At 57.2% G+C, this 15181-nt stretch overlaps 1 protein-coding gene across 1 annotated transcript in view; it reads right to left on the bottom strand.

The window, feature by feature from the left end:
* Positions 1 to 1008: 1008 nt before the first annotated feature.
* Positions 1009 to 15181, bottom strand: part of EXD3 (exonuclease 3'-5' domain containing 3) — a 244574-nt gene continuing 230401 nt past the window's right edge. The window contains exons 22-23 of the mRNA XM_062505658.1: positions 9845 to 9938; positions 1009 to 1325 (exon numbers count right to left, since the gene is read on the bottom strand). Coding sequence (XP_062361642.1) covers positions 1009 to 1325; positions 9845 to 9938 — 411 coding nt within the window. The remainder of the gene's footprint in view (positions 1326 to 9844; positions 9939 to 15181) is intronic.

Below are 15181 nucleotides of genomic sequence, written 5' to 3'. Positions count from 1 at the left end.
CTCTCAACAATAACAGCAGGGCCTGGCAGTGAAACCAGATTAGAGGAGGAATTTTGCAGATGCGCCTCTGTTCAGGAAGGAATGGTGTGAGCCTGGTCATGGATTGGGAAGCACTGGACAGCTGCCCCTTGGAGCTGCAGGACCTGGCCTAGGATCTCCAATGCACATGCAGTCTCCTCTAGATGCTGGCCAGTCCCACCAGTGATGCCACTTCTTGGTATTGGTGGGCCCATACACATCACTGCCTCTCCTGTGCACCCTGCACAGTGCCTGGGCAGGGGGCTGTCCTGAGGCACCTTCCCAGGGGAGGAGGAGGAGGCTGACAGCTTTGGCACCAGTGGGAGCCCCCCTAGGACCAGCCTGGCCCTGCCTGGACACCCCAAGCCCCAGCACAGGGGGTGCAGGTGCCAGTGGGCATTGTGATGCAGCCAGAGATTTCCAGCAATGAGCCTAGCAAAGCTCAGCCTCCCCAGACCTCCACGTCTGCTCAGCTGCCTCCAAGGAGTGCTGGGAGCACAGGGTCAGGGTGAACAGGATGCTGGGGATGGGTTGAGGCATGGCACATGTTCCACAGACCGGGAGTGCTCAGGATGCTCTCTGCCCTGTGCTGCTGTTGGGGAAGCAGCTCTTGCTCCCCCATGAGTGAGTGGGCAGAGGAGCACTGGGGTGTGTGGGTGTGGTGGGTCAGCACTGATGGGGTGGTGGTTTTGGTCAGCAGAGCTCTGCCACCATCTTGCCATGAGTAGGTTGAAGCGGGGCAGAAATAAAGCAAAGGGTCCATTCTTCAGCCACCTCTGCTTTAATGATCTCATGGAGGCCACATACTTTTGGGCTGTTGCAAACCACTGGTGCATCTGTGACAGTGTTCTCCGTGGTAAATCTCAAAATGAGAGCTCCTCCTTCCCCACTTCCAGCCTCTCTCTGGAAACCCAAGGCCCAAAATCTGCTGAGGATCCCCTGGCAGGCCCCACTCCCTTGTGGAGCCTCTGTGCTTCCACTCAGCTCAGCTCAGCTCAGCTCATAGACACTCTGTGTGTCCTCAGTGGCCACAAGAACATCCTGAAACTGGGAGATGACGCGTCCAAAATGGGACCCTTCCCAAAACACTTTCCCACAGCAGGTGCAGCAGTAGAAGTTAGTGAGCTCGGCTCTGTCCAGCACCCTGGGGGGGATGGCAGCGACCTGCAGAACTGTGTCCCCTGCCAACACCTTGGCTGCCCTGCACTGCTCCACCCCCTCTGCCTGCTGGCCATGTGGGACGCAGCCAGGCTGGGCTGCGTCACAAACTGGCACGGTGACATCGCAGCTCTGGCTCCCCGGGCAGCCTGTGGAGAGAGGAGACAGCAGATAAACCATCAGTGACTGCTGTAATGAGCAGAATCTGTGCTCAACAATGTGAGCAACTCTTGTGAGGGGCCTATCATCCCTGCAGGGTCCAGGCTCTGCCCTGCATCCTAGGGAAGAGCATCTCCTGAATTTGGGAGAGGGTGGTTGTTCACCAGCATCCAGTAGCTATCTGCCCTAAGTGTGGCACCTGTACAGCCACTTGGTCCCCTGCAGCCACCTGGCACCTCCTGCAGTTCCTTTGCCGTGTCTTGGGGTCAGTTCCAGTCCGGGTAACAGCACCAGTGCTGCTGCTGTTCTGGGTGCCCTGGTTTTGCCTCCCTGTCACAGGTCGGGCCAGGCAGCTCTCAGAGCGGGGCTCTGCCCCCATCCCCGGCTTCGTTATGGGGCAAACAAACAGCAGGGAAGCCCTAATTGATGCTTTAATTAACCCGCCATTGTCATCAGCTGCTAATGGCACCCACGACTCTCCCGACCTGCCCACGGACACAGGGCTTTGGGTTGTGCGTGACCCCATCCCCAGCGTGTGACCCCATATCCAGTGTGTGACCCCATCCTCAGTGTGTGACCCCCACCCCACCCCCCACCTCCCGCCACATACCCTGGGCAAGGGGCACAGTGACGCGGGGCCGTGTCCCCTGAGCTGTCCCCAGCCCTGTCCCCCGGGACCGGGGATCGCTGCTATCCCACACCGGGTGCCCTGGCCCCGCAGTTTCGGCACCCGGAGAGCGCTCTTCCGCCCGCAGTCTCCGGATCCGGGCAGCAGAAGCTGCGGGCTGAGCTGCCTCCCATCCATCAGGGAGCCTGGCAGCCGGGAACAGGCTGCAGTTCTTGCTGCGGAATGACTCAGTTTTGACAGGGGGGTCTGTCCTGCTCAGGCACCAATTAAGACAACAAAAGGCATCCTGCACCGCTCCAGCGGCACTTCTGGGGTGTCATCCGACCCTTTTCAGGATCACAGAGACCCTGTCAGGAGACTGAAAGGGCCACCACATTCCCAGCTGGCCCTTCCCTGCATCCCAGAGCCATGAGGAGCTGGGACATACTGGGGATTATTGCGGGGGAACACACGGCTGGGTACAGCTCTGAAGAGGCCAACTCATCCTGGCAGAGCCACCCTGTCCTGGCAGAGCCACCTCCCAGCTGTGCAGCAGGGTCTGGGACTGCCCATCGTATGAGCAGAAAGAGCCACAGCCCAGGGGAGGTGGTGGAGGGATTAGGTCACACCAGCCCCTGGTTCAGGGGGGTTCCCCAGACCCCCCCAAGACCTTCCACACCTTCCCAGCCTGAGCTGGTGGGACATGGTGACCCCCAGCTCCCAGTACTCCAACAGCCACACGCAGGGTTATGGCTGTCACTGGAGATGTTCTCAGGGGGGATTTGCAAGCCAGCTCTTCACCACCGCATTACCCAGCAGCAGCACTAGTTTGGGGTTTGCTGCCACAGCACAAGGTTAAGCAGCTGCAAGCCCTGTCCAAGACACTGGGCAAGAGTTGGGTTCATCAGGGCTGTGCCCCATGGCCCCACTCACAGGTGGGCTTTTCCTTCACCCCCTGCATCTTCTTTGGACATTGGCATCTACCCTTAAAGGGAAAACAATTACCTCAATTTCCATTTTCTCCAGTTTCTGGCAAGTGGTCAAATACCTAGGCTGCTCTTGGGAGACTCCTAAGCCACCCAGAGTAGGGATGTGGAGGACCAGTCCATTTCCCAGTGGTTCCTCCAGGATAAAGCCTGCCAGTGGCTAGCAGATGCCCCTGGTAGGAACAGGGGCATTGTCCTCACCTTGTTCCCATCTCCCTCTGACCTGTGCTACTCCTGTGTTTGGTGGCACAGGTTGGCCTCAGCCTGGGCACCCCTTTATCTCCTATCCTCCCTGTCTCCTCTGAAGGGAGGGACATCAACCTTGGATGGGACTTTTAGATCCAATGCAATGGAAATGACACTGCCAGCACCCAGCACCCATGGCCAACAACTTTCCCCATTATGGAGCCTAAAATTTCCCTGACCAGATCATGGCACCAGGACACTGATGGAACACTGATATTCTGTGTGCCTGCAGGGATATGGAGTAATTTGCTCTCTTGCAACATGCTCCCTCTGCTGTCCTGCTGCTGGTGGGCAAAGCCAGTGGCAGACCCCTCCTTCCCTGCATGAGGGTATGGGAAACCTCTAGCTCCCCCAAACACCCCGATCCCACCCCCCTGGGCTCGTGGGAAAAAGGCAGACAGGGAGGGAAAGTTCATCCCTTAAAAGCCTGAGGAGAGAAAGGCCGTGATGGTCAACCCTATAGTTTTGCCTTTGCTTGCACCAGCCCCCTCCTAATTGTGGCTCTTCAAAGGGTTGAGAATGCTACATCACTTCAAAGTGACCATTTCTGAATGGGAGCTTGTAAAACCCCTTCTCCCCCTCTCACCAAATTCTTCCCAGGGCTTTTGAAGATGCTTATGCTCCCCTCACCGACAGGGTGAAAGGGCCACCAGGCGTCAGGCACAGGATGCCAGCCGGGCATGCAGAAAACTGAGCTGGGAAAGGCTGGATCCCCCAGAAAAACAGGGGCTTCCTGGGGAAAGGGGGGAGGTTTGAAGATGGATTTTTTTTTCTCCTTTCAGACAGGCAGAGGCCTCCCCAGTGGAGCCACAGCTCCCTTGGGACTGCAGCCCAGCTTGCCTGGATGCTGCACACCCCAGAGTTACACTAGAGATGGAGCAAAAGGCATCTGTAGGGGGCATGGGGCTGCGGGGAGCCCAGCGTGTCCCTCCAGTGTGCCGGGAGCTTGTCAGATCTGTGGCTTCCAGAGCTCTGCGAGGTTCACACCAAAGGCTGGATTCCCACCACATCCCCGCGGAGGAGAAAGGAAAGCGATTCCTTACCGAATCAATTCGAAACACTTCTTGGGAACTAATAATCCCATTATAAAACATCTTGAAAATAAAAACTCCTTTGCCTCTCGTTCACCTCTCCCCCTCTTGGCTGGGTCACCCTGGGGATGACAGAGCCTGGGTGAGGGGCTGAACCCTGCAGCCCCCAGCCCCTCAAGGCTGAGCACCCCCACGTGAGTGCTGCAGAACTCCATGGGCAGCAACAGCCATCCCCCAGCACTGTCCCCAGCTGGGCAGTGCTTAGCACAAGAGCCATCTCCTCCTAGCCTTGCATGTGCTGCCCACTCACAGCTCCTGTCCACCTCTGCTTGCCTGTGGGAATTAATCCCATAGGAACAAGCAAAAAACTGCTGCTATTCCCACCATGAAGTCTCATTGCCAGCAAATGCTGCCATGTCCAGGGGAGACGGGATGCTGCAGCACCCCCATTCTGCTTATTTCTGCATCAGGTTCTTTCCTGAGCTGAGCAGGGCCACTCTCAGTGGTGGGATCCCACCTCTGCATGCACTTGTCACCTCTGCAGCAGCCCTGCTTTGTGCTCAATGCTGTATGCCCTAGGGCAGGGTGGCCCCATGCTTTACAAGGTGGGTGCAGTAGGAGCTCCCCAGCCTGGATTGGATCCCCTTCATTCAGCCCACAGTCACCAGCACCAAGACAGTGGGGCAGACCCACACCAGAGACCCATCTCACACCCTGGGCAGTCTAAGGGACTAACAGTCCCTTCACTTGGGGGGACACAGCAGCATCTGGAACACACAGGTACAGGAATCCCTCTGGTAGTCCCACAAAAACCCTGAACTATTGCCACAGGGAGGCTGTGGGGGCAAAGTGACTTGTCCCAGTATAGACAGGAGTTGCAGCTCCATGTGCCCCACTGCAAGATCCTGCTCATGGATATGGGGCTGAGCCCAGTGGCATGGACATGGGACAAGACACGTGGGCAAGGGCATGCACATTCCCCCACACAGAGGAGCTCTTAGTTGGGGTCACACTGAAAGGCTACTGTGATGGTGACACTGGTGACCTGGTGACACTGATGACCTGTAATCCCTCCAGCCTATTCTGCCAGATGCAATGCTAGAGTGCTGGGTCAGCATCACTGGGACAACCACTGGGACTTCCATGGCAGGACAGGGGGGCACAGCAGGGACAGAGCAGATTCGGGGAAAACCTTTGAACCTGTGCCCATTCCCCTTTCCCAGCCTACACAGCCCTGATTTGGCTGGGAACAACCTGTTCCCACTATGTGAGCCCTGGACATCCCCAGGGTTTCAGTAGGTGGTCAGGGTGGTAGCCAACACCTTCCCAGGGAGCCAGGTACTTCTGCCCAAAATCCTGCCCCACGGGTCCTGTTTCTAGCCCAGGTCCCTCTGTGTCACCCCTGCCTGAACCAAGGCCTTGGGGAAGGAGCTGGGTGCCTGTCCTGGCTGGCTCAGGCAAGCACCTGGCAGCTCCTGCTGCCTCTGGAGATGCAGGCCTGTGTCAGTCCCGAGCCCTGTGCCAGCCCCAAGCCCTGCACCCACCACAGCCAGAGCCATTGCAATGGAGTGAGTGGTTCGGTCGCAGCCAGGGCTGGGGGCTTTGGGAGAAAGCTCAAAGCTTTGTCGAGGCTTTGCTCAAGGCTGAACACAGACCTGGGAGCATTCTTGGAGTACAAAGGTGCATGGGAAACATCGGCTGTGGTGAGAGATCAGCCTGATAAGAGGAGTTATGAGCCTGAGAAATGTGCTGATTGCAGGGCACTGAAGATACCTGGTTATCTTTTCCTCCTCGATAAGGCAGATAAGCAAAGGACAAAGGACCCGGGATTGTGCAACCTGGGCTGCAGCAGCCGGGCCATGATCTTAAGATGTTCCCATGGTGGAGGAGGGAGGATGAGCTCAAGCAAGAGGCAGCTCCAGCTGCTCTCATCTCCCCGTGCCGCTGTGAAGAGAACCCTGCCAGCCCCTGTACCCAGTTCTGGGCAGCAGCACGCAATGGTCCCCGGCTCTGAATGGCCCCCAGCTCTTTCCCGGGTCATGCTGGGCACAGCGCCCCTGTCAGCAGGCACAGCAGAGCTCTGCAAACCAGCCGACACAACAATGTCACCGGGTCCCAGCCCTGCCGTGCTTTTCCGTATGAGCAAGTGATATTCCGCTGAAGAGGGAAAAGCTGGAAAAGCACAACCCAGCTGAGTCTGGGGGGTGTTTCTGGCTGGTCTCATGACTGCAGCCCCTGGGCCCATCCCTGCCCCGCTTGGGCATGTGAGGATGCTCCTGTCATTCTGTTGCACCCTGGAGAAGACAGAGCCTAAATGCATGGGGTTGCTGAAGGGGGGAGATGATCCCCTGCATCCAGGGGTGCAACCCCTCAGGAACCCATCCCCTTCCATGCAGATGTGTTCAGAGCAGCCTAAGACAATGGGGGTGCCTTGGCCCCACAAACTGAGTCTGGTGCAAGGCAGTGAGGATCCACAAGAATACTCCTGTGACAGCACAGGGACCTATCTCACACCTTTCCACGTGGCAACAAGACAAGTGTGATGCTCACAGCAAAGCCAAATACTGTAGATCAGGGAATCCTCCAGCTGTAGGGCTTTGGACATGCAGGGGGCTCTACCTGCTGTCCATCAGAGCTCCTGGCTAAGGGGAGCAGGTCCCACCAGCCCTTGCCCTCAGCTGCCCCAGTGTGGTAACTGCAGAGAAGGGACTATCCTGCTGCCACCCCAGCCTGGAGCTGCCACCCACCCTTCCCCACACCATGGTCTGCAGCTCTTCCTCCTGCCTGCCTTGAGCTGTCTCTGCCAGCTTTTCCCCAGGCTTGGGGTGGAGTCGAGGACTGAGAAGGGAAAGAAACCCCAAGTCACTGCTGGCAGGGGCAAGGTGAGTGCCCGAGCTGCCTGATGTCATCCTACCACCCAGTGCAGGGACACTCCGGTTGTTCCTCCAGCTACCTGGGGCCATCTGGGACTTGCCCTGTACCTGTGTCCAGAGCTCCAGTGCTGGCAACTGGTCATGGAGGGTGCCCACCCAGCATGGGAGTGGAGGCTCCACTCTACCTGGTCAGCACCACAGACCCAAGAGTAGCAGGATCCATTGTTTTATCTTTTGCACCACATTTTAGATGGGGAGGGGGGGATTTTACAATTAAATTTGCCTCCTCTGTTTGGCAACTCGGTGGATTGTGCTACATCCTTGCCTTTCCCAGAGACCAGATTTCATATGGCAGAGTATCCACCGAGCTCTGGGGCCCTGTGCCAGCTAGTTTTACTGCACTGACTAAGCAAGAGTTCCCCTGGTTAGATGAGAGCCTGTGACACAGCTCATTCCCCTGGGTCACTAGGGAGCCACAATCTATCACTGCCTCCAGCAAGGACTTGTCTGTGCCCCATGGTGACCCACAGCCCTGCTCTCCTCTCTGCCCCAGTCTGCTCCAGGCACCTGAGCTGCTCAGAGCATCTCCTGGGAAAAAGGCATCACAGGGAAAAGCTGTCGGGACTTGAAACTATTTGCAGCACTTCTGTCAAAGCCCTCATGCAGGGAAAATTGTGGCTGTGTCAAGGACTATGTTCCCTGAGACCTGTGAAAGTCCTAGGTCCAAGTATGAGTGAGCTATTACAGGATGAATAATTGGCCTTTTATCACTTGGAAGCCCTGCTATAAAAATCCAGGAGCGAAATGGAGTGGCACTGGCCTGTGGACCCCAGCACTTGGGAGCACCTGGGCCAGATGCAGACTTGTGTTGAGGCGTGGTCCTGAAAGATCTGTCCCCATCTGCCCCAGCATCCACCAGCTCCTCCCTGGAGAGGTGAAGCCCTTGTGGGAGGAGGTTCCCTCCTTGCCTGGAAGCAGGAGCAGGGAAAATGCTTTTTCTTGCCAAGCAGCAGCACCTGGCCATGGTCTGGGCCAATGCTGACAGGGACAACATGGTCTGGGCTGGAGTCACAGGACAGGAGACAGTCCTGGTGTGGGGCTGTGGGCGCTGAAAACCTCATGCCCTGTGTTGGGCCATGACAAGGGCAGAGCAGGTCCTGCCACCAACTCCTTCAACAGGAAAATGTAAAGAAAATCAGGGAACAGGTGAGATTTTCCTTATGGATCCACTTCTGTGGCTGCTCAGCCTGTCCCAATGCCACCACTGTCCCCACCAAGCGATGGCAGGACACTGTCAGCACACCCTTCCTGTTTGTCTTCCGGAAACCTTGTCAAGCTCACAGTAATGTGTGCAATCCCCACAGGTCTCCTAGCAAAATCGAAGCAGAAATGGAAACCCCAGGATGGCACCAGACCTTTGGGTCACAGAGGACCCTGCTGGCAAGTCCCCAGGGGTTTTCACTTTGGATGGGTGCCAGTGTCCTGCTGTGCCCACCTGTACGGGAATCACAGCTTCTGTTTCATGTCTCCACCAACCCTCTGGGGATGCAGTAGCACCTTTGGTCCCTGCCCCTGCCTGCTCCGATGCAGAGGATGGTTCCCATTGGAGGATGCTCCCTGACAAGGTCATGAGTGACATGGCCAGCACAGGAATCCCACCTGCTCCCTCTCTATAACCTCCCCTCCTCCCTGCTCAGGTACATGGAGGAGAGTGCACGGCCCGATGGGAACACGTGGTGTTGCAGATGAGGTGTAAAGAGTAGGGCAAGGTGGTCCCTAAAGAGTCTGTGTGCAGGAGCCACAGTGCTGTGTGACACCCTCCCAGCTCCATCAACCTCATCCTGAAGGGGGAAGGGGAAACAGCTCACTCTGAGCACAAACCACAGCATTTCTATTTCCCATACTCTGAAACTGGCTGAACTGGCCCGTCTGGTCGCTGGAGACACACGCAGAGAGTGTCCTCACCAGAGAAACCGCTGGAGAGGATGTCCCGGCCTCTGGGGAAGCACAGCACTCCCAGGCTGCTGGCACCATGGGAAAAGCAGCGCCACCACGTTCCTCATCCCCAGAGCCACACGTGCAGCTCCCAGTACTAATGCCACAGCCACCACTTCCCTCTGCTCCCTGCTGCCAGCAGACTGGGAAGTGGTGCACAAAAGGGCTGGGGGCAGAGCCCGGGCTGGGTTGGAGCAGAAACAGGGGCACATTCCCATTCCCGTGTGCCTGCGATGGGTGTAGTTTGCCACCAAACTGTGTCTCCCTGTGGGAGGGAGTGTGTTTGGGTCAATGCAGCCCGGGGCACTGCACGGAGGAGCCTTCCCTCCCCTGAGCCCGCTGGAGCCTGGCTGGGCAGGCGGCACTGACTCACCTCCCTGCAGCCTGACCTAATTCAAGAGGCACTGGGCACTGTGAGCAGCCCCAGCCAGAAGGCATTTCACCATCCAAGCTGAGTTTTTCAGTTCAGGTGATGATGGCCTCAGGCTGTCACTTGAGCTACTGTTGGCATGTCACCAATCCCCCCGGGCTGGGCAATCCTATGCACGACCCCTGTGCCTTGCAGGGCAGGACAGGGCAGCCAGGGCAGAAACATAAACTGAACTTGAAAGAGCTCTGTTGGTCTGCATCCCCTGGCAGGCTGATGGCAAGGCACCCCTCTGAGAAACCCCCAGGCCCAGGGGGATGGTCCTGCTCTGTCTGGGCCAGTGAGTCCCAGGGAAGGGCACAGGAGCGGGGATCATGCCCAGCTGTGGGCACCCACCCACTCACCTGCACTGTGTTCCCTTGATGTTTGTCTGCTGCCCTCCACCAGCTGCCTCATCCTCTCCCGTGAGACCTTCAGGTACTTGTTGCAATTGCACACCTGAGAGAAGAGAGAGGGGGAGGTCAGTGAGATGGCCATTGTGCTCCCTGGGAACCTCCTGCCTGCCATGGGCACAAACCCATGCTGGGCACCCCTGGCACAGGTTGGGCAGCCTGCATCACATTCACCACAGCAGGAAAACCAGGTAGGACCTGTCCCACCTAGCAGGGACAGGCACCAGCCACAAGCCCAAGAACCCCCTCCAGAGGTGCTCTCTCTGTGTGTGCTCAGCTACGTCTCCAGCCAAGCTGCCAGCACTGCTGCCCATCCTGGCTCACCAGCCAGAAAACACCAGCACCCAGGCTGCCTTAAAGCATCAAGCAGACACCCAAAGTCTGGGCTGTGGCTTCAAGATTTGATCTCTCTTGTCTGACAGAGGCTGGGGAGTATGGCTGTGGACCCCAAAACACTCAGGGCTCTCATCTGGCTCCACCTCTGCATCTGGCTCTGCTGCAGCACTTCGAACACTGAGTCATGCTTTCTACCCCACCTTTTGTTTGCCAGAATGTACCCAGACAGGTCTCTGGGTGCTTGCATGTGCCAGGTGCTGGACCCCAAGGAGCTCTCCAAATGCCACTGATAAGGAGCACCCAGCGATGGTGCCTGGGTCTAAGCACAGGGTGCAGCTGGTAGCCAAACACACTTGCCCAGAGTTGGCAGCACTAAAGCTCCCTGGGAGCATCACAGCCGGCTCCCTGACATCTTCCCTCTCCTCTCCCCTCCCTCCTGGGCCTGGGAGCTGGTTGCTGGGATGTGCTGCAACGCCTTTTGCCACTGTTTGTTTTTAGGGGCTGTTTTCTGCTGGCAGAGTATTCCCAGCATGCTGCACTCAAGGCAAGGCAAGAGAGAGGTGAGCAACTTCACCAATCATAACAAGTCAGTTCCCTGCCAGAGGCTTTGCTCCAGAGCCTGTTGAAACCAGAAAGGTTTTCCAGCTTCCAGCCAGGCCCTGGTGTGGGTTGGTGGCCACTCTGCTAGTTTGGGGCTGGAGCGGTGCCTTTGGCGTGGGTTCATGGCAAGGGCCAGCAATGGCCCTGCTCACACAGGAGAAACAGGACAGGGTGATTTGTTTGCAAACGAGCTTGCCACCATGTCCTGGCTCTGCCTTGAAGCAGGAGTGATTCCCACTAGCAGCCTCCACAAAACCAGCACACATTCCCCATTATTTTGGCAAGAAAGGACACCTGGGCTCAGTTCCTCGAGGCCCCAACTGCTCCAGTCCTGCAGAGCAACAACATGGACAGACAGACAGAGATGGACAAGAGGTGATCTTGGAAAAACACAAATAACATGGAAGACACTGCATCACTTTTGAAAGGGAATTTTGCAGCAATCCTCTGACTTGAAGTGCAGCATCAGGGAACAACCCTCAAGCAATTGGGGACAGAGCCCTGTGCTGCTCCTTGCTCATGCTGGGGTCAAGATGAGAGCACTGATACCATGGGGGGCTGGGCATGTCCCCCTTCCCTGAGCAGGGCAAAGCCCTACCCAGTCTCACCCTCAAACCCAGGAACCTAGGAAATGCATCTGGATGAAAGCCCAGGGAAGCAGAATGATGCTGTAATTTGTGGGAATCTGAATTTCTGCAGAGCCTGACCAGGTGTTGGATGGTCCCTTTGAGGTCTGAGGACATCCCAGCTCACATAGGCTGGACCCAGAGCCAAGATGTCACTCCCCCCCCCCCCCCCACCCCCCGACAGGCAGCTACACCCTCACAGGGATCTGTGGGATTGCAGCAGGCAGGCAGAGGGGACGGGCAGTTTGCTGGGGACATATTCTGGTCCCACTCCCCATGATGATGACAGTGGGCTGCATGCTGGAGAGGGATGTTGAACCTGCAGGGGTGGGGGATGGTGGCAGCACTGGAGAATCAGAGGTTTCCAGGAAGCTCCCAAACCAGCTATCCATTGAACTGGCAGCCAGGAGGGTGCAGCAGGGCCCAAGGGGCATCCCTGCTGGCATGAACATGCAGGGTCTTCTCTGCCCTCAGTCACACACCAAATCCTCCAGGATGCCCAGCCCTGGAAGTTTGGAGCCCACCAAGTTCTTGTGCAGCAGTGCCAGCAGGCTGGGTACAGTCTTCTTGTCCCACTTGGGTGCACAGTGTGACCTTGCACAAATTTCTCTGCTTCTCTCAAATTCATGGCTGTTGTGAGCTAGGGGCAGTTCACTCTCTGGGCCAGGGATGCTCAGCAGCACAGGGGTATCCTGGCATTTCCAACTCTCTGGGGCTGCTGGGCGCTGCCCATGTGCCCCATGCCACCCCCCAGCCTCTGGGCCTTCACAACCTTAGTCTTCCCAAAAACAAGAGTACAAGCTCAGGAGCCAGATAAGTCAAGCAGTAGGGCCAATTAGCTGTAATAAAAAAATTCAATTAATTTTTTTTAATGCCTTGCCAAAATTAGCCCAAAGAGATGAAGTAAGTGAGGAAGGGTGTCACCTCCACAAGCTGGGCTGCATGGCTGCTTTGCAGGAACCAGTGGTGGCCTCAGGCTTGATGCTTGGCTCCTGGGGATGTGGAGCAGTTTTTTTTGTGTGGCTCTTTTGTATATAGGGTAGGGAAGCGGGAAGTCTCTTTGCTGGAGAAGGGATAGTTGTTCCTCCACAGGAAAGTGTGGTTTCTACAGATCCGTCATGGCAGGATTAGATGTGGCCCCAAAAATCTTCATGAGGTGAATCAGCAGGAGATGGTGGCACCTAGGAACACTGCCTGGGGTGCAACTGCTGCGAGCAGTGGCCATAATGTGACAGAGAAGGGTTTGGCATCTCTGCAATATCTCGGGATCCCCCCAGCCCCTGTGCCAGGCTCGGGGTGGGGGTGGCAGCTTCTGCCCACGCCCCAGTCCTGCCCGGGGGATAATGTGCTGAGCGGGCTGAATGCAGAGGCTCTGCTCGCACCATCCTGCCTGGCCTCAGGGATGAGGAAAGGGCAGAGTCCAGCTTGGGAGGAGGGGACTGGAGGGCTGCAGCCCCCTCAGGCTTCTGAGTCTGCTGGCACTGCTGTCGCTGCGGCACAGTAGCGTGCCCGATGTCCTCAAGGCGGTGGGGTGCCCGATGTCCCCGAGGCACTGGGGTGCAGGGCAGCAGCGGGCACACCTCGGAGGAGGAGCAGCCCTGCTTTTCTCACGCTGGGGCAGCCCGTGCCAGCACATGCTTAGTCACTGGTAAATCCCAGCCGAGATCTGCTCTGCCCTCTGTGAAATGGATCTTGGCTGCACCCCCGCTGAAGCAATCCCAGCGCTCGGGAGCCATGGCGGGCGCGCTTTCCCACGGCAGCCCGGCCCCCGGCTCCCCGTGTGAACCAGCCCGGCCGGGCAGCGCCGGCTGCCCCTGCTCCCGCACGTGAGCGCAGCGAACCGGCGGGGCCCTACTCCCATCCCCTCGGAGCTGCTGTGCAATCCAGGCTCCCTGGGCTGGGGGACACGACCGTGACACCCGCCCTGCGTCCCCAGGCTCTGCTGCCACATCCGTGTCAAGGATGAGGAGCAGGTGCGGCTTGTCTCAGATGAAGCCGCGGTCTCCGCTACAGTCCCTCACCGTTGTCCGCTCTTCCTGTGCCTGTCTGCGCATCCTGGGCAAGGTGCTGCACCTCGTGTGGGGCACTGTCACCCTCACACCCGTGTGCTCCTCCCCAGGACATCAGACCAGCATCCACAGGGACACTGCAGCCCAGCCAGCTCTGTGCTGTCACCACCAAGGGCGTGACAAGAGGATTAGAAGGAGTGATGTCATTGAACTGAGACTGTGGTGATGTCACTGGTGTGGATCTGTGGTCCCTGAGCCCAGCGAGGTGCTTGTCCCCAGCAGCTTGAGCCCTTCTGCACTGAGGCTCTCCTATGCCACCAAGGAAGACGAGGCAGGTGAAACGTCCTTTTGCAATGCTGGCAGCCCAGCCGGCGCCTTGTTTTTGTTTAGGATGATCCCTGCCTCTCCCAGCCCTCCTGGCTGCAGATTTCAGCAGCAGTGACGCACAAACCTCCCAGGACTCGAGGGACTTAATGCTTGAGCCTGGAGCTCCAGGGCCATCTGAGCATACCATCCTCTTTCTGCACCTCCACCCATGGAGCTGAGAAGCTGAAAGAAAAGTCAAGTTCAGCAGATAACAGGAGCCAAACCTTCGTCGACTCCAAAAGCACTGCAGAAGTCAGTGTGAGCTTGCCTACGGCTGGCAGCATGAGCTCAGGTGGATGTAGACTGGGTACCCAAAACGCATGGAAGATGAGCAGTTCAGACAGCACTGAAGTCAGTTTTGCTCCTTCCTCTGCTATCTCTAGAAGCTGCATCTCTGAAGTGCTTTGAGTCACCTTGGTGATGCTGGCCTCTGCCCAGAGAAGCCACCCTGGAATGGCCTCTGGGCCTTAAGGCTCCTTCCACCTGCTCTGCTGACAAATGTCACAGGCCAACGTCACTGGCAGGAGTTGTACCAGTGGGACACAGCTTTCTGCCTGGAGAGCTCCTGGCTTGGGAAATCCTCAGTGTTGATTATCAAACCTGCTGTAAAGGACAACAGTGCCCGGTGTGAACTCCTGGGGCAATTCAGGGTAGCTCATGTCAGGACAATTCCTTGGGCATCTTCTGCTCGCTGCATCACAGGACTACTCAACAGCCAGCTGCAGTGATATCTCTTTTCCTACTCATCACCTACTCTCTCCTCTTTCTCCCTCTCTCCAAGATGGATATCACCTGGTGAAAGGGCTACTCCTCCGGATGAAGGTTGCAACTCTCCCTTTGGTTGTGAAAGCACAGCCCTTGAGCATCCAGGAGTTTCTTTCAGGGACTTATCAAGACTTGAAACCTCTCCAGATTGCAGGATGCCCAGGCTTAGCACAGGCTGCCCTCTATTGCCTCCAAAGGCCAGGAGTTACTGATCTACCTCTGCACACCTCCTGCCTACAACCCAAAGCAGAGTGTGCAGGAAGGTGGGAGATGGTGGGAAGGACAGTGAAAGAAAACCAGGCAACAACTCAGATGTGAAGATGAGGTCAGAAGCTGACCATGCTCATCTGCCCATGTGTTTATTTTCTCACATTTTTCCCAAGTGACTTCAGCTGCCCTTGCTGCACCCACAGCTTTGACCTTCAGATACTCTCCTCTTCCCCCAGCAATGCTCTGCCCTGAAGCACCTTCAAGGTCGTTGCATAAAGAGCAGAAACTCAGCAATTCAGCCTGCTGTAGATCTCCACACCCTGTGGGTGCAAAGGTCACCTCTGGATGCAGGGCTGGGGACAGCCATCTCTCCAAGG

Source organism: Cinclus cinclus, chromosome 19, assembly GCF_963662255.1.
Source record: "Cinclus cinclus chromosome 19, bCinCin1.1, whole genome shotgun sequence".
Lineage (NCBI taxonomy): Eukaryota > Metazoa > Chordata > Aves > Passeriformes > Cinclidae > Cinclus > Cinclus cinclus.
Note: the sequence above shows the minus strand (reverse complement) of the source record. Positions and strands in the feature narration are given on the sequence as shown.